The sequence below is a fragment of the Chelon labrosus genome (assembly GCF_963514085.1).
Source record: "Chelon labrosus genome assembly, chromosome: 6".
In the NCBI taxonomy this organism is placed as follows: Eukaryota; Metazoa; Chordata; class Actinopteri; order Mugiliformes; family Mugilidae; genus Chelon; species Chelon labrosus.
The window spans coordinates 15,689,643-15,707,500 of NC_140342.1; the positions used below are offsets into that span (position 1 = coordinate 15,689,643).

Here is a 17,858-nt window from a genome sequence, read left to right on the forward strand (position 1 = left end):
TGGTAATATGTGCTTCATTAACAGACGGTCCAGTCCAAGGACAGTCAACTGTTGGCAGGGGAGCAATTTGCTTTATCCTTTAATTTACCTCAAACCACCAAGTAACTAACGATTGACTTCTTTGTTATATTTTAATTTACAATCTACATATTATACATAACATGACAAATTAAATGGTAACTGGTCTTGTTTTTATATAACAGAATTACAAGTACCATCTCTCGGTACTACTATAACTGTGGTTCTGCCTTATTTAAAGTTAATAATAATGTGAAATTGTGCCTGTAAATTGAATTAATCAGCAGTTCATTTTGATTCATGCACTGCAAACATTACATCCATTTCTACACATCCCGATTCAGATCAAGATCAGCTGCAAAAGTTCCAAGAATGTCTTTCTTTTACCTGACTATCCCATAATATCTCTACAATGCAGCAAAATAAAACAGGTCAAAAAGGTAAAATAAGGTCACCCAAGTCTCTCTCGTTCCAAAAGCACAGACCCCCGTTGATTTTATTACATCGGCCAGTGTAATCATTTCTCTTCGGCCCTTCACAGAAATCTCTGTAAATAAATGACAGGCCCCTGCCAAGGTTTAAACCGGCTCAAAGCAAACAGCCCACATCCCTCCTGTCCCTGTGGTGGCTCAGGGTTAGTCATAGAATTTATTTTAGATGTCATTACTTTTCTGGGTATCTACTGATGACCTTCAGCCTGAGAATAAGGTTGAAGGCTGCCATGTGGTATGTATGAATCATAACCTTAGACAAAGATCTATGGTGTGGTAAAGGAGGAATTGGTTAGAGGAATGTTTTTTGATTGGAGCAAAAGAGTATCTGCTATTTCTCGATCCACATTTATGTTACATTTGTGACCCTTGTGCTGATATTTTATAAAAATAAATAAATAAATACTGAGATTGGGGGTTAATTTCCTTATGATAACTGTCATGTCTAAGTGAAGAAGAGTGTCCAAAAAGTTGCCTGTGTTTTGTTTAGTTTCGTTTTTAGTGAAACACAAGTTTGTGAAGGAGCTTACATACCAGTCTACGTAATTCTTGAAATTTTGTGTAAACTGTCTCTGTATCTAATATTTTTCCGTTTCCATTTGGTTCGGCAATGATATTTATTGTATTGTGTATATATAATTTCTTTAGCCAGTCAATCCTGAACCACAAGGAAGTGACTTTCACTTTTCCCATGCTTTATTTTTCTTTTCTTTTTGGGGGGTTATTTATTTTTTTTTCTTGGTTATTTATTTTCTTATAAAATAAAAGTTGGAAAATATCAAATATATATACTGTGTATTTGTCGGAAGTTGACAGTCCCAAGTCATTGAAATAGCTTCGTATCTGTTTTAGGGCGGCTTTCACAATAACAACCCCGACTTTTGGTAACTACTGAGGCTTAATGCATCATTAATGGTTTCTAAAAAATAATTATTTTAATTGCTATTTCTTACAACCGTGATATGTATAATATTGGACAGCATACAGCGTACTTCGCTTGCCACGTTTCTGTACGGACATAAATAACAGACGTACTCCTCCACTTCCTGTTTTGTTTCTCTCCCTGTCTACTCCGGTCGGGGAGATATGGAAGAATTTGCGAGGCCAGGAGACAACCACAGCCTGCCCGTGAAGAAACACGATCCCTCTGAACATCGGTGGAGCGTATAAACCCGACCCAAGAAGCGGACAGCGGCAAAGACCCTCACTCCGCCGCCTCTGGTGTCCGAGACATGGCACTCAGCTCGGGCGGCTGGGCTCCTCCAGCCCCGGTGGCTGCCTCGACCCAACAGGCTGCTGCGGCATGCGGCGGGCCCGCGACGACCGCTTGCTGCAGTACTGTTTTAATGTCCGTACGCGTTTCGGTGTGCCATTCCGGCATCCGACCCTTGTGCCTCCCCGGAGCGGGCAGCGAGGCTCTGCGGCTACAGCTCAGCATGGACCCGAGCCGGGCCGGAGAGTTCCGACTGGCGCTGAGAGACACAAGCGGAAACCGCAGTGTGGTGAGCTTTCACACACACATACAAACACCCAACACCTGTGTGCTTAGAAGGAGTGCTTCATTGTCCGCTTATATTTGTTTGTGAACAAGCACCGTATTGAATCTCATTTATATTTTATACCAGCACAGGCCTGTACACGCCATTTTATATGGAGCACTCGGACAGATGAGGCATGCAGCTGCGCACAGCCAGCTTTAAGGATTGAAATCAGATCAGATTATTGCTCAGTGCAGATGTATCAAAACCAAACCCTTTTCTGTGTGTGTTTTAAGGATCCACTGCAACATTAATGCAGTAGGCATGTAGCAGACTCTTTTGAAACTAACCCTAATTTACTACTTCTAATATGCAAACATAAAAGCATGGAAAAAAAACGGTTTAAAATGTTGTTTGAGTTGACAGTGGTGGCGGCAAGAAGGCTTTTAGTTTCACTTTCATTTTCAGCCTTGAAACAGTTTGACAGGATCATGGGGAAATCCTTGAAAAAGCATTGATCATATTGGTAAACAGCAGGTCCTAAGGTCAAGGCAGGTGGGAATCTCCCCTCTCTTTTGTGAAGTAACCAAACTACCAATTCCCAGATGCGCGTTAGTCACAAGCAGCATGGCTGCATCTTCTGAGAAGTCTATATTTATCTCAGATTCTGCACCTTATGGTTAAAACGCTGGCTGAGCGGATGGACGTCCAGGCCCCAGAAACCGTAATCAAGCTGCATCCCGAGCGACGATAAGACTTAGAACCGGAGAACTGAACGTGAACCTTTTGAAACGGTGACTCTCCTGTGAGGTGAAAAAGATCGCCCAGTAGATCAAAATGACAACGCGGGGCATGCAGTGAGCTCGGCAGGAAGTTATGGCGCTCCACACAAACACTTTGAACACGGAGGTATTTTTACCACCACCTCCGCCCGCCTGCGCTTGGGCGACACGCGGCTTGCACCTCCGTTCACAGTTTTTCCAAAACGGGTTTCTTAAATAACAGAAGGAAGGCAGCGTAACCTCTTTGGCCTGAAGGCACCTGCTCAGATGTCAAGAAGGTGATTTGTGGGGAAAAGCGTAAATTTGCAGGGGGGCTCATTGCAGCAGGATTATGCAGCAAGAGTCAATAACCTCCAAAGAGTGTGTCTGTTTTTTTTTTTTCTCTTACAAATTGCAGCCTCAGTTTCCTTCCTTAGTGTCACTCTGCGTCTTCTGCCGCTGAAGCCCATTCGCTTCAAGGTTTGACATGTTGACGCTCTACTGTTGCGTTTCTTTTGTCTGACCTCTGGCATAAGCAGGGCCTTTTTCCCCCCCTCGTCCTGAGAACTGTCGCTCTCTGGATATTTCCTCTTTTTTAGACCATTCCCTGTAAACCTTGGGGATGGTTGTCGGTGAAAATCCCAGCAGAAACGTGCCACGTTCAGAGTCACTTAAATTGACTTTCCTTCCCGTTCTGAACGGTTTGAACATCAACGCGTCGTCTTGAGCACGTCTACGCGGACAAATGTCCTGAGTTTTTGCAGAATAATAATTTCTTGCAGCCCTAGTTTATCCTTCTCCTTAACTACATAAAGATGATTTCAGACCACTGTGACTGTGCCGTGCTTCCAGCCTTAGACGCTGTGAGACCTAAAACATTTCAAAAGTCCCCTTTTGTCTGCATGTGATATGTGCGATTACTGTCAAACAGCCACATCAAATCAAGCTGTAGCCACACAGGCTCCATCATGCTCGACCTTTCTTTGCACCCCGTCTGCCTCGCCACATACTAAATTAACTGTGAAATCCTTTGTCCTTTGTTTGTCTCGTCCGCAAAGCCTGACGAGCTCTGCTTTTGATCTCAAGTCAGACAGACTTTCCTCACAACCATCGAGAGGCTTCACCTTGATCTGCAGGGTTTTGCTTTGCTCCTCGCCTCTTTTGGCACGTCTATAGGACATTTCGCACCGAGTCCTAGTTTGCATATATTCTTTGTGGCAGGAGTCAAACCCCTCTTTGCATCATGTGTCTCATAACAAACATCAGTGCCTTTAATCTTACGCTGCGACAGAGGGAATCTTGCGCGTAAAAAAAATCTCAGCGCTGCCAAATTCAGTCACTGATGACGAGAGATCCTCTGTCAGATTGAGAATTTCACTTGACTTCTGCCACATTTCAAGCGTTTTTTTTCCTTTTTTCATACTATAACGCTCTTGCAAAGCATAATGAACTTATTTTGTATTTAAACTGTTCTTGTTAAGTTTAATGGTGATGTTCTGCTATATACTGTAATTGGGAATAATGTATTTTGTTACTTACTTTCAAATTGCAAAAGAGAAAAAAAGGCAATATTTTGAAATCAATTCTCAATTAGATGCATTAAAAATGAATATATTTATTGGTTTAATTTCCTATTAAATGTTTGGCATCCTGGATTAGCAACCGCCTGTGTGTGTGTGTTGTCGCCCTCAGTTCATCGCAGAGTTCGACTTGCGCTCGGTGCAGTACGAGGTCAAGTCCTCCCGCTGCCATGAGATGCGTCTCGCCGCTCCCCCCCACGACTGCATCCGCTTCAACTTCCGCTGCGACCGAGAGGCCGAGGAGTGGGCCACCGTGGTGATGTCGTCGCTAAGGGAGGCACATAGAGGTCGGTTTGATTTATTTATTTATTTTTATTTTAAATTGCAGCCTCTTGTCAGATTGGTAACGAACACCATTACCACTAAAGATGTTTATTCAACTACCAAAGAGATAACAGACAAAGGTAATTGTCTATTTAATGAATTGTATTTTAAAGGCAGATTAGAAGTTCCCACACCATATTTTGAATAACATTAGCCCGTAAGTATCCCAGTATAAACGGTGTAAACCATGCTGCACACTGTTTTCACCATGACATACAACAAAAATGTGAGGAATGAATTTTGGAAGATTTGGAAGAAACCACTGCTATGCTGTGGCCAGCTTTCAAAATCATAAGAGCAAGTACTTGTACTTGACCGAGCGCTCGGCAGCTTATTTGCAGCCAGGAAGCTAGTGGGCTGAAAGCTCAAACAGATCAAAAAGATCAAACCAGCGTCAAATATTCTGTTTGACGTTGTGTTCGCTTTAGGTTGTAATATTCCCTGCAGGCTTCCGTCGTTTTAGATTGTGTTCTGCTGATGCGGTGGACGTTGGACTTTTATCAGCCTAGAGAAGCCAGAATAAATATTGATATCGGGTGATAATCCTGTGTGGCAACCGCCACGTGTTTTAAAGCACTTTTGTTAAAATACTTCCTCTCCTCTCCTTCTGACAGTTGCAAATATCAGCACATATGAATCAGATGGGAAGCAGGACAACACAGCAGCGGCGATGGAGCAGTGGAGCACCGCCTCGCTGCCGCTCAGTGGTGAGTATCTGTTCGTCGCCATGTGTTTTCTCCTTCTCTGCTCGTGACCTGCTCTTAAAGTGTCACCTTTTTTTTTTTTTTAGAGGAGCTGTGCCTGGAGCTCGCCAGGGCCATCGAAGCAGGTGACACCCAAGCTGCTTCACAGCACGCGTCCGCGCTGGCTCGACAGAAAGCCGTGCTGACAATCCGGCTGTCAGAAAAGAACTACGCAGACGGAGAAATCAAGTGAGAAATATGAAGGGGGTTTGTTCAATGTCACCGTGACTGATAAGTTTTCGGGGTTGCGATGTTTTTGTAACTCACGGAGCTGCGCCTGTGTTGCAGTTTGTCCGTGGTGGTGGAGGACGCGTCGTCGTCCTGTTGTGTCACAGTGAAAGTGTTTCCCTACATGACTGTGGCTGCGCTCAAGCAACAGGTCAGATAACCGCCAGTCAGTGAAAACATAGCTCGCGGCTGGTTTTTCCATCCGCTAACTTTCCCATCGCTCTCCTTCAGGTGTTTCTCGAGTACGGTTTCCATCCTCGCGTGCAGCGCTGGGTGATTGGTCAGTGTTTGTGCACCGAGCCGAGGTCCCTGGCCTCCTACGGGGTGCAGAAGGACGGCGACACGGCATACGTGTACCTGATCTCCGCCCGACAGGCACGCATTACCCGGCAGCTGTTCCAGCAAGACCTGGAGAGCGCCCTCCTCGCCCCACCTTTGCCCCCAGGCAACGGGCCCACCTCCCAAGACTGGAGGGGTTACAACACCCTGCCATCAAGGCTCCCCCACAACAACCAGGGTGAGTTGAGGAGTGAGTGAGTTTAAGATGCCATTAACGTAGCTCTTCATTTTGTAATCAGATTACTATGTGCTGCACAGTGTTTTATCATGACATAGGATAGGATAGGACTAAGAAAAGAAAAAGGAAAAGAAAAGAAAAATATAATGAAATAAATGGAACAAACTAAAATAGTATAAACGAAAAATTTACAAGATTTGCAGAAGAACAAGTACATTAAGTGCTCAGTGACTGATTTGCTGCTGAGCCCTTGAAGGCCGAAAGACGAGTTAATATCAAACCATCTGACACATTTACACATAAAAGGTTTTTCCACTGGCTCGGGCCGCTATCACACATCACAGCCTCTCAGCAGGAGATAGCCGTCCTGCTGTGGTCCCGCTGCCACCGCCAAACCTCATCAAAACTCTTCTCGTGTAGTTTTCTTTTTAAGTTTTTAACTGTTGTTTCTGCTTGTGATTCAGAGTTTAGTTTCACTCCCCCCTTGTCACTATTTGAATGTTCGTATATGCCAGACTTGCTGGTGTGAACCGAACCTTTCCTGCTCTGGTTGCTTCACGTTAAAAGCTACCGGTGAACCAGAAGGATGCTTTTATTCTGAAGGAGCTCAGGTGTAACTATTCCATGCGGTACAGTAAAAAGACAAAAGCTTGTCGTGGCTGATCATGACTCCAGGAAATAAAAACAGTCCTGAACTAAAGGCAAAAATCCCCTGAAGCCAGGAGGACATGAGGTCCAGCAGATCACCACCAGTGTCTGGGGATCTCCGGATGTTAAATTACTCAATTTAAGTTTCTATTCTCTAATGACTTTCTGGTCTTTTAGGGGGCGAAATGCACAGAAAAGACTACCACTATGACATAGAAGGCCTGTTTGGAAACCTTTGACCCAGTATGTAGATACAGTCGCTTCAACCTTGTGTTCATTGGTTTCGGCAGGTACAGGTGGAGGCAGCGATCGGCCAGGTGAAATCAAAGATATCCTCGACATTGAGAAGCTGCAGCTGAACGATCATACCAACAAAGCTAGTAAAACACAGGTAAGTGACCGGGTACGTCTGACACCACAGACATGTTGGGCTGCAGCCTTGTTTAGATCAGACGCATTAAATATGATATAACTATTCATTTGAAACTGAACTGATTAATAATTAGAATTAAAATGACCACGTTTAGTAATGGCTGAAGAGTTTACGAGTTCTAAATAGTAGAATCTAAATACTCGATTTGAGCTTTTACTTTGACAGTCACCTCTCTTCCAGTCACTTCCTGCGACCAGTGTGCACCAATCAGCCACAACATTAAAACCACTGACAGGAGAAGTAAATAGCATTAACCATTTTGTGACAATTCAGTGTTCTGCTGGGAAACTTTTAGACCTGTCATTCATGTGGATGTTACTTAGACATGTAGCACCCACCTAGACCAGACCAGGTACCCTCACCCCATAGTAATGACACTCCTTGATGGCAGCAGCCATCCCCAGCAGGATGCAGCCTGACACAGACACATACACACAAAAACGGTTTAGGAACAACTCAAAAAAAAAAAACATGAAAAACAGCACAAGGTGTTGACCTGGCCTCCAAATTCACTAGATCCCAAACTGATCAAGTATCTGTGGGATGATCCACAGAGGCCCCTCCCCTCAACCCATAGGACCCAAAGGCCCCCACTAATAACAGCAAAAATTTGCAGACATCACTGGAGATGGTGTGAAGCTACAAGATGATAGTTTATACAGTTCCTGCACACTGAGAAAAATTAGTCTTATTTACGGAGGTAAAAATCAAAGTAAATGTACGTCTTTGTCACATCCTCTCAGCAGACGGTGTGGGCTTGTCCCTCATGCACTTTTATCAACAAGCCATCTCGTCCCGGCTGCGAGATCTGCGCTACGGCCAGACCCGACACGCAGAGCTGCATCCAGCAGGTACCGCAAGACGTCGCACGCAGTTGACACATTCGCATTAGCTCCGATTGACACTTCACTGACGGCCACCACCACTTTTTCATGTCTCCCAAAGGAGAAAGGAAGGAGGGAGGATCGGGGAGAGTCCGGCCTGAGCAGCAGCTGACTGCCCATCACCGCCACTGTCTGGTTTTCATTACTCACTCACTTACACACAACACATAACCCACAGAGCGAGGAGGCGATTCCTGCTACATACAACGTTGATACTCCCATAAAGACTGTCAAGTGCACTGAGAGTCCTCTGGCAGCTGGCTGGCTGCTGAGGACTGGAGCGTTTGAAGCACTGTAGCATGACAGAGCTGCACTGGCCGGGGCTCCGACGACGACGAACTGCTGACGGAGAGCTTCGGCGGTTCATATGGACATGACCATGACATACATCTGCATCTGGCCAGACCTCTTTGCTATTTATTTTACAGGGTGAGTGTGTGTGCGGCGCAAGCAACACAGACGGCCTGATATTTATTTTAGGGGAGAGAGAGAGAGAGAGAGAGAGAGAAAAGCTATTTCTTTGCGTTTGATTGCAGCCGAAGATGAGGGAATGTCATACTTTCTGTGTCAGCCCAACTGTGAAGTGAGAAGAAAGGTGAAGCCTTGTGCAATACCCTGTTCTGTTTGTTAGTGTGTGTCATCTGTCGGTGCCAAAAATAAAATCGGAATTGTTTTAAAAAAAGAAAGGAGGGAAAAAAAACGGATGAGAAGAAGCCATGGATGAGGAGAGAAGAAATGTGCCGTTTACAGGGTTGTCAAGTGCTTTTATTTTTTTATAACATTGTATTAAGTGTTTTATTTTTACCAAGATGCATTGAGTAATTGATGTACATTTTAGCAACTAATTTTACTCGATTCCCTCTCAGCCGTGACAGCGAAGGAATGATTTGTTTTTCAGTACGTGATACTGTAAAACGTTCGCTGAATAAAATAAAATGGAATTGAGCCGTCCTGTCTGTGTGTTCTTCTAGTTCTGCACCAGGCGATCAGTGCAACCACACTATTTTTTATTTATTTTAATAGATTCTATATTTCTGTTTCTTTCTCTCAACTACTGCATCTCTGCGAACTTTGGTACAAACGTTAATCGATGACTCCGAATGATTTTGCCCGTGGCGCCTCCTCCATGAGGGGAATTTGTGGTTTCGCGTGAAATGGCCCAGTGAAACTATTTTGATGGATTACTGTAAAGTATTAGATGCTTTTCAGGTTAAAATTGGAAGATGTTCTCATCTAGAGTAATGCTTTAATCAGGGAAACATTTTTTTTTTTCCCCAGTGTTTAAATTCAAATATCTGCCAAACCAACACTGCTAATGCTTAATAGCAAATATTAGCTCACTGGCATGCTAAATGTGCAGTAAGACTGTGATCATCAGTTCAGTGATCTCAGTCATCAGTGACTAAATTGAACCCTTTTGGAGTTTTTCTGCACAGTAAATGCAGATAAACACAGGTCAGGCATAACATTATGACCACTGACAGGAGAATGCAATGTTCTGCTGGGAAACTTTTGGACCTGGCATTAATGTGGATGTTACCTAGACCAGACCAGGCACCCCCCACCCCATAGTAATGACACAGGCACGCACACAAAAACGGTTTAGGAACAACTAAAAAAAACATGAAAAACAGAACAAGGTGTTGTTGACCTGGCCTCCAAATTCACTAGATCCCAAACTGATTAAGTATCTGTGGGATGATCCACAGAGGCCCCTGCCCTTAGGACCCAAAGGTGATCATAATGTTATACCTGATCGGTGTATGTCTTTAGTCTTTACACCATCTTTAGTAGTGTAAATGGTTATATGGTAGTAGTTTTGCTTCCAGTGTTCCAGATTTTAACTTTGGCGAATTGTTTTAATAATCTGTGCCTTAACAATAGATTACTTTACTTAGATAAAAAGAAAGATAGATAGACAGATAGATACTTTATTTATCCTGAAGGAAATTCAGTGTCCAGTACCTTCTTCCCATAAAAAAACAGATATGTAATAATAATAATAATAATGTTAAATAAGTAATACGCAATATGACTTTTCCATTCTTTTAATTCTGGCAGTTATAAATATGAAATAAACATGTTTCAAAAGAAAGTTATCAAAACAAGTATAAAAATATCAGATGTAGTGGTTGCTTGTTCAACAGAAGCACATACACAGACATCTTAAGAAGAGGCAGACCACCAACCGCAGGGGTTTCTCCCCTTACACCACTGTTAACATCTCAGCACTGACTTTTTCTTGCATCATTAACATCCAGTCTGATAAAAAAAAAAAAAAATAACAGTGCAGTATTTTTCGTTATGTACCACAAAGAAATTTAGCATTTTACAGAGATGAAAGACTGAAGATGAAAGGATTACGAATTCATAGCTGTATGAGTGATGTCAAGTAAAAACCAGTTCATTCTTCTTGAATCAGAAATGTCTCAGTTGTTTAAAGAATTAAATACTTGAAGTAAATATTACATTGCCAACAAAATGCACAAAAAAATGGGGCATTCTTTCCAAGGCAGCTCTTGATTTTGTTCTTCTCAAAGCCAGTGGATTTAACTGTTAATTCTTCACATTCCCCAAGTAAGTACAAACCTGAGATCACTTCAGAGTGTCGTCGTACATGTGGAGTTCTTCGCTGGACTACTTCCAGAAGAGGATGTTCCAGAAAAGCAGCCAGCATGGATAGACCAGCAAAGCTATGAGCGGGTAGACCAGCGATCCGTACAGGGAGTGGTCCAGGATGCCCTGCGAAATGACCGACAGGTACAGCAGCCAACCGTCTAGGAAGCTGACGGGCATTTCCTTCAGCTCTTGGAAGAAAAAGACTGAAAAGAGGAGCGTGCAGGCCGGGCTGAGGACGATCATGATGAAAGCCGACAGAAGCCTGAGGAGAGAAGAAGATGATGAAAAGGGTTTTAGATCTAAGTGACTGCGTAATACGGAGCTATACAGTGGCCTGAAGAGTCTGTGCGGGTGTATTACTTCGGGACGTGGGGCGTGACGAACGCAGCCACAGGTACCAGAGTGAGAGCCAAGATGAATCCCAGGGAGAAGTTGATGAGGGCGGTGCAGCCCAGCAGCACGGCCAGGTACAGCACCGCGATGAGCTTCAGCACCCTCCAGCCCTGCTCCGTCCCCTCACCCGAGAGCAGCCTGCCACAGACAACACGAAAAAACAGCTCACTCCCCTGCATCGCAGCGTAGATTGCATTCATTCGTTCATTGTCTCGCCTGTTACTATCTGTTCCACAATCAAGGCTAAACGGTGAGGGAGGCTGTTTTTTTAGCGGGGGTGGCCTGTCTTGTGTTGTGTGCAGCACTTTGGTGAACTTAGATTGTTTTTAAGTGCGCTATATAAATAAACCTGATTTAATTTAAAAGCTGTTCAAGTTTTCCATTCTCTCAAACTGCGCTTTTGACAGCTGTGCATGTGGGTTTCCAGTCAAAAAGGTCGAGCTTGAGCAACAGTGTGTATCACACATGGTAAACCTGTCAGAAGATCCGGTTTGTAAATGTTTAAAAACGAGCACTTCAAGGACTCAGGGGAACTTTGAGTTGTTTTTTTTTTGTATTTTTTCCAGCTCTATTGTGTAACCTCCATTTTGCATAAAGGCTTGGGTGGCATAATCTCAAGAGAAAGAGCTATTATCATATGAATATCACAGCAGGGCCAAAGACAAAACTAAAAACAAAGACAAAATGCAGCATTAAAAGATGCATGAGAGAAAGATGTATGAATCAGAAGCTACCTCTGTGTGTTATGAGGCAAAGCCAGACCCGCTGTGTAAATCGCAATGGTCGTCAGGACCACAGCTTCGGTCTCTGACACGGGAAACTGTTCCACGGCCATCTCCTGGAACCGTATCGGCAGCGTGTAGAGAGCGACTCCAGTCATGTGGCTGATCACCAGAGGGGTCAACACCGACAGCACTCCCGGGCTGGACTAATGAGGGGGAAGCAGATTTTTGAGAAGGAGGTTGTGAAGCAGATTTAAATCAAGAAAACCGTTTCAGTTCTGACATGCCGACGTTGTGTCTAACCTGCTGTATGTCAGCGACTCCATCCTCTGTTTTTTGTGGAGGAGTTGAAAGTTGAACCCACAGATCTAAGGCCTGTATCATAGTCAAGGAGAAATCTTTCAAATGTGGTTATACTCTACTCAGAATTTTTATCCATTTAATTTTGGATCCACTTAAAGTGCATTAAAAAATTATGGGGTGAGGATACACGAAGCAGCAGGATAACGGCGAGCAGGCCAAAGGCCGGCATGTAGTATCCAATAGACACGAAGTGGGAGAGTGACGGCATGAGGTAGAAGAAGTAGGACTGGTGTAGGCGCTCCAGGAGGTTGTTCAGCTTACGATACATTCCTTCCAGCAGCCTAGAGGATATTTATTAAGACACAACAATGAGCAACAAAGCTAGTATGAAGAGCTTTTGATGGTTAGATCTAGAAACGCAGATCAAACACTGAATCCATTATAAATAAAAATCTGTTCACGCTTTGACTCTGACCTGCCGACGGTGGTGGCGTCGGTCTTGTACTGGCGGAAGCTGTTGATGCCCTCGATGGTGGCAGCCTCTATGTGGTAGCGCAGGAACAGGCCGTGGTCTCCCCAAGGCCTGCCGCTGGCCTGCTTCATCACCATCAGCATCATGGTCTGGACTGCGTGGCTGTAGCCCGCCACACTGTCCCAGTCATTCCTCTGCAGCTAGAGATTCATCCAACAGAAGCAGAGTAACAGTTAGTCTACCGTCGTCATGTCATCTCACGCCTCCGCTAACCAAATGCGTGGCAGGTGAGAGCGAAGTCTTTACCTTGCCCTGGATGGTGCAAAGGACCCCTATCTTCTGACAGAAGGCATAAAAAAGGTTTGCTAAATCCAGGTTGGGTAGCTGGCCATTGAGGCCCTCCAGTACTAGATCCAAACTGGTGACGACGTCACTGCTGAGCTCCAGGGTCAGGGCCGCCTGGATTGAACCACCGCGCCCTTGTAACGGAGTCCAGTTCATACCTGAAGGAACCAATCCATTCGGTTTAATCAGTTTTCAGGAGGCTGAATTTTCAGTGAATTTTCTGTAACCGTGTGAATGGAGGTGATCACCTGTAGTGTTGGTGTGATGGTAGCCCTCCAGCCACGCCTGCATGCCAATCAGATCGTGCTCATTCACAAGGAAGATGATGTCCTTGGCCCAGTAAACCTGGTCTAAACAAAACAAAAAAACAATTGTAATGTCATTCAGATCTTGTTTGACTGCGTTGAAGGAAAGGGCAGCGCTTGTTTTACTTACTCCGGAAGTAGTGAGCCAAGCCGAGCAGCAATCCCACGGCCTGGTTGTTCTTATCGCCTGGGCTGCAGGGAGCAGTCAGCACCAGGGCCTCAGTCCGTGGAGCTCTAGGTGCCCGGAGGATCCCGTACACATTTGTACCTTGTACCAGCTGCCGAAAAAGAAGTCGCAGAGGAAGATGAAGAGTGAGAGAACTGGCCTGTGCGTGAAAATAAGTGAGCAGACGTTCAAAAATGTTGAGTCACAAACTTACATATCTCTCTTTGTTTTCATCGGGGAAGGGTAGAGTGCGAGTGAAGCTCTGGGTGTACACTTCCAACCCTCGAGCCTGCATCGTCTTCACCAGCCACTCCACCGGCATCCCACTGCAGGGAAACAAATGGTCAAACCAGGCGATGGTATAAGAGCTAACACTCATACAAATATACTGCAAAAGAGGCAGAAAATCTAATCATCATCATGTTAAGATTACTCCAAATTCTAATGAAACAAACTTGCATGAAGCTACAAGCCCCCTTCTCTCAGCTGTTTAAAATACGCTGCACTACTTTACACAGAAAACCTGAGACTGTAATCAGATCAGTGCGCTTTTGCAGCTGCATGTTGCTCACCCGACTTTCTTCTTATGAGCCGAGAACTCCCTGCCGGTGGCCAGCGCCCTCTCCCCTGATGGAAAGCGCTCCTCCACCATGGTGGACCCCATGGCGTTTTCCGACATGTATGTCCGCAGAGTGAACGGCTCAAAAGCTAACCCCATGAACCAAGCCACACCGGCCAGGTAGCAGACCACGCTGAGATGGAGAGAGATGGAGGTGAGAAGGCTCACATAGGATACACACACAAGAGCACTGTTCAAAACTGGATTCAAAAGATTCACATAATGCACTGAGAATTTAACAATAGTTCTTTAGTAACTAAAACTCACCAGATCGGGGCATTGAGGCGGGTCAGCATGCTAATCAAAGCCCGTCTTCTGTTTGGGTCAGACAGCAGTCCCATGTTGTTGTCCGCTATAATGTTACCCTGAATGAAGCCTGGATACACCGGACCCTGAAGGCAACACACATACACTGAAATTATCAACTGTACACAACGTGTGTATTTATAGACCAGTTATTGCTAAAAACTGGAAACTGTGAGTTTCATCAGTGTCTAACGCTGCCTTCTTTAAATGAATGTCATTGTGTAGGTTTCCATACATAGCTCGAGCTGAGAAATCATTTCCTGCCACCCATTGTCATGGAATCAATTGACAGGTCTGGTTAGCTTGCTGCTAGCTAAGCTAGCATGCTGTTTTCGCGAGATTAAAAATGTCTAAAAGTCTTTATCAAGTCAAGATTAGTCGATATTAGCATTCATACGGATCACTTTGTATTATTTCACAAAATATTTTAGAAAAATTACCTCTGAGCTGCGGTTACATCCACCTGCAGAGGAGGGGCTTGATCACAGCAGCAGCAACTGCTAAATGTTTTCAATTTCCTTGTTCCTGCGGGAGCATTAGTGTGGCGGACCGACTTCCGGTCTGGACAAAAACAGTTGTAATAAATAAATAAGAATAATAAGCAAAATAAAGTTGAATGAACCCGCAATATGGATTAAATATGAAATAATTTACATACTGTATACATTTTAATACTGCTTCGTCACCACTGATTAAGAATTAAGAATATAAAATTGCCATTGTTAGACTAGCCTGTTAAAAAATCCTGTAACATTTGCTGGCATCTTAAACATTCAGCATAACTCTGATATATCACAAGCATGCTGTAGATGAAGAGTTTAAAGATGACAAGGCTGCAGTTTTATTGCATACTTAATTTCCTTGTTCCGATTCTGTTTTAATGTTGCTAAAGTAAAAGATTATAAACTTATTTATATTCAACTTTGTGTATCTAGCCACTCACAAATAAGCAGGCAACAAATGAAAGATTGCAGGATTCATACATTTATTATCAGGCTCAACACATTTATACAAAAGTATACAGTAATTGCTACGAATGCATAAAAAAAAAAAAAGAAAACAAGATTCTCCACCATCAAAAACACTTTCAGGCTACACAGTCCAGAAGTTATTTTGTCCAACATCACTCTCCGCCAGGCACCGAGACTTCTTGAAGATGTTGCCTCACCACTTCATCCAGGACCTTGCTCACTCCTTTACAAGCAGTCATTGCGGCTTCGATCAGAGCCTCGAGGTGATCCTGATGCAGCCTGGCGTCCATCTGCAGCAGAGCGATCTGTCCTCCGCGGGGAAGCAGCGCCAAAGCTAAAGAGCTCACTCCTCCGCTCTCCTCTGCATAGCAAAGGTCAGCAAGGGGCGTCTCGTCAACAAACCCCACGGTGCAGGCGCACACGTAGTCGCGCATCGGGATGCCGGCGTCAATTATTGCCAGAGTGGCGGCATTTACACACGTGCTGTAGTTCCCTCCGTCTGACTGCAGAATCTGTAGGTGGAATATGAAAATACACTGTTGTAAAATCCGAAAAAAAAAAAGAGATGGTAACCCAACGCAGTAACTCTCACTCAATCTTAACCTTGACATAGATGTCTATTTGAGAGCGCGGGTAGAGCTGGGTCAACACAGCAGCCTCAAACGTCTGCTTGAGGTGGAGGCTCATCTCAGTGGACTTGCGGTCTCCGTGCGGCCTCCTTTTCCTCTCTGCCGTGCTGAAGGTGGCCATGCTGTACTGACAGTTGATAACAGCACGGTCATGAAGAGTCCGACTTCGTGAACCTCGCATCTGGAAGAGAAATGCGCAAAGGAAAAATGTAAGGCAAACAACTAAGATATAATTACGTAAAGTGCTGAAACCTTTTATTTTATTTTATTAGTCTATACCATACCACTTTGAGCGAATTACTGTTTCAAGATCAAGATCCATGAAAAAATATTTTCCCCCATGTTCAAAACATGCAACAGCAACTTCCCACAACTACTCTAAAAACGTTTCACTTTGAACACTTTGTCCTCTGTGTGTAAGTGATGCACAGAGGAAAACCAAAAGATCAGAGGTGGAAGAAGTACTCAGATTAGTTTCAGTAACCCTAGGAATAATGCGCTGTAAAAGCATTGTTACAAATAAAAGTCCTTAAAAGTAATCAGTGTGCAGGAATGGCACGTTTTTTTCAGTCAAGTACATTAAAAATGTTCAGAATCAGCTTTATTCTGCCATGTGTGCACACACATACAAGTAATTTGACTCTGGTTACATGTTCAGTGTCCCTGTGAATAGGTATACAGGTAAGAAAATATGGTGGTATATGGACAGATGTTGTGGACAGGATGGTTATAGACAAGATTAAGGTTTGTGCATAGTTCTGATCAGGATAAATAAGTATACATCTATAATTGTGCATGGGAGTAATTTATCATTTATATGTCAATTTGATCTTTTTTTATATTTGTATTATTGAATCGTTGACACTGACAGAGTAAATTAGTACTTTACATTGAACCATTAGAGCTAACACAATAGTTTACAGTGTATTTACGTACTATATTCAGAGACGGAAGCGTTTAAGAAGCACAATTAAACGCTTGCTGCAGCCACAGTTCACAATCAATCAAGTTTTGTTTTATTCCTCCCACTCTTATTTATAATAATGGCCCATTAACGCACCCTGCGTCCACGCCACTTACTTCATGCGGACCGTACACCACAGCCAGAGCTTTGGTGTTTCCCTGCTCTAAGTAAGCGGAGCCGTCCGCCTGAGCGAACACACCCATGCGGGCCTGAACTTTCCGCAGCTCGGGTGCCTTTCTTCCATCCAAACGGTATCCTTGGTCGGAGAGCAGCTCCAGGCCCGCCATGTTTCCGCAAAACTTCAAACGCACGCGCACCACGTGTCCGCGAGTGTACTACATTACCCATCAAACCCCGCGTACTCAGAGGAACTACGGCAAGAGCAACGGTACAAACACGCGAAGTTCGGATCGTTTGTCAAAAAATGAAAATGCAGTTTTGGTTGGAAATTTTTGAAATTAAGGATTTTAATTTTATATGTTGATTGCACTAATTAATCGATGCTGAAGTTTAAATTCTAAAAAAATAAACTTTTTTTATTTAACTTTAACAAAACGTTCAAAAAAGTCAAATTATGTAACAAAAAAAATAAATAAAATAAAAATGTGTATAAAAGCTTTCTACGTGTATTTTATTTTTTTTCATACATCTTTTTGCTTCTCTTTTGATTTCTTTATTATTAATTTGTATTGTTAAATATGACTAACGGCACGCTCAGCTCCAGTTTCACATTTTGATCCAGTAGTAAGAACAGTTTTCATTTCATCAGGATTATTTCAGATGCTGGAACGTGCTGGAAAACTGCGTCGTGACGTTTCCTCTGACCTCCAAGGACTAAAATAGGGCCCTGGTAATCTGTGAAGAAACTCTAGGACTCGCACAGGATCTCCAACAAAGCAATCAAACGAGCCAAGCGACGTTTATGCAGCCGTGCCGGTG

At 43.8% G+C, this 17,858-nt stretch overlaps 3 protein-coding genes across 4 annotated transcripts; 1 reads left to right on the top strand and 2 right to left on the bottom strand.

Annotated features, from left to right (window-relative positions):
* Nucleotides 1-1,336: 1,336 nt before the first annotated feature.
* On the top strand, nucleotides 1,337-9,050 carry sharpin (SHANK-associated RH domain interacting protein). 2 transcript variants are annotated; one of them, XM_084546808.1, is made up of 9 exons: nucleotides 1,337-2,011; nucleotides 4,441-4,615; nucleotides 5,267-5,359; nucleotides 5,443-5,584; nucleotides 5,684-5,774; nucleotides 5,855-6,140; nucleotides 7,079-7,179; nucleotides 7,968-8,072; nucleotides 8,167-9,050. In XM_084546808.1, the coding sequence occupies exons 1-9, from the start codon at nucleotides 1,742-1,744 to the stop codon at nucleotides 8,215-8,217; spliced, it is 1,314 nt and encodes a 437-aa protein (XP_084402934.1). In that variant the 5' UTR covers nucleotides 1,337-1,741; the 3' UTR covers nucleotides 8,218-9,050. The 2 variants fall into 2 exon arrangements, with proteins under 2 accessions (XP_084402934.1, XP_084402933.1); XM_084546807.1 differs by having other exon boundaries at nucleotides 1,338-2,011; nucleotides 7,965-8,072.
* A 917-nt stretch (nucleotides 9,051-9,967) lies between these two features.
* Nucleotides 9,968-14,952, bottom strand: gpaa1 (glycosylphosphatidylinositol anchor attachment 1). The gene is made up of 13 exons (XM_084546106.1): nucleotides 14,796-14,952; nucleotides 14,317-14,441; nucleotides 14,003-14,182; nucleotides 13,645-13,756; nucleotides 13,395-13,542; nucleotides 13,208-13,309; nucleotides 12,921-13,117; nucleotides 12,618-12,814; nucleotides 12,330-12,483; nucleotides 12,143-12,214; nucleotides 11,852-12,045; nucleotides 11,085-11,255; nucleotides 9,968-10,986 (listed from the first exon to the last, which is right to left on the bottom strand). The coding sequence occupies exons 2-13, from the start codon at nucleotides 14,388-14,390 to the stop codon at nucleotides 10,743-10,745; spliced, it is 1,845 nt and encodes a 614-aa protein (XP_084402232.1). The 5' UTR covers nucleotides 14,391-14,441; nucleotides 14,796-14,952; the 3' UTR covers nucleotides 9,968-10,742.
* A 340-nt stretch (nucleotides 14,953-15,292) lies between these two features.
* Nucleotides 15,293-17,236, bottom strand: exosc4 (exosome component 4). The gene is made up of 3 exons (XM_084546119.1): nucleotides 17,036-17,236; nucleotides 15,930-16,136; nucleotides 15,293-15,838 (listed from the first exon to the last, which is right to left on the bottom strand). Exons 1-3 carry the CDS (start codon nucleotides 17,204-17,206, stop codon nucleotides 15,479-15,481), a joined length of 738 nt encoding a protein of 245 aa, XP_084402245.1. The 5' UTR covers nucleotides 17,207-17,236; the 3' UTR covers nucleotides 15,293-15,478.
* Between the last annotated feature and the right edge of the window lie 622 nt (nucleotides 17,237-17,858).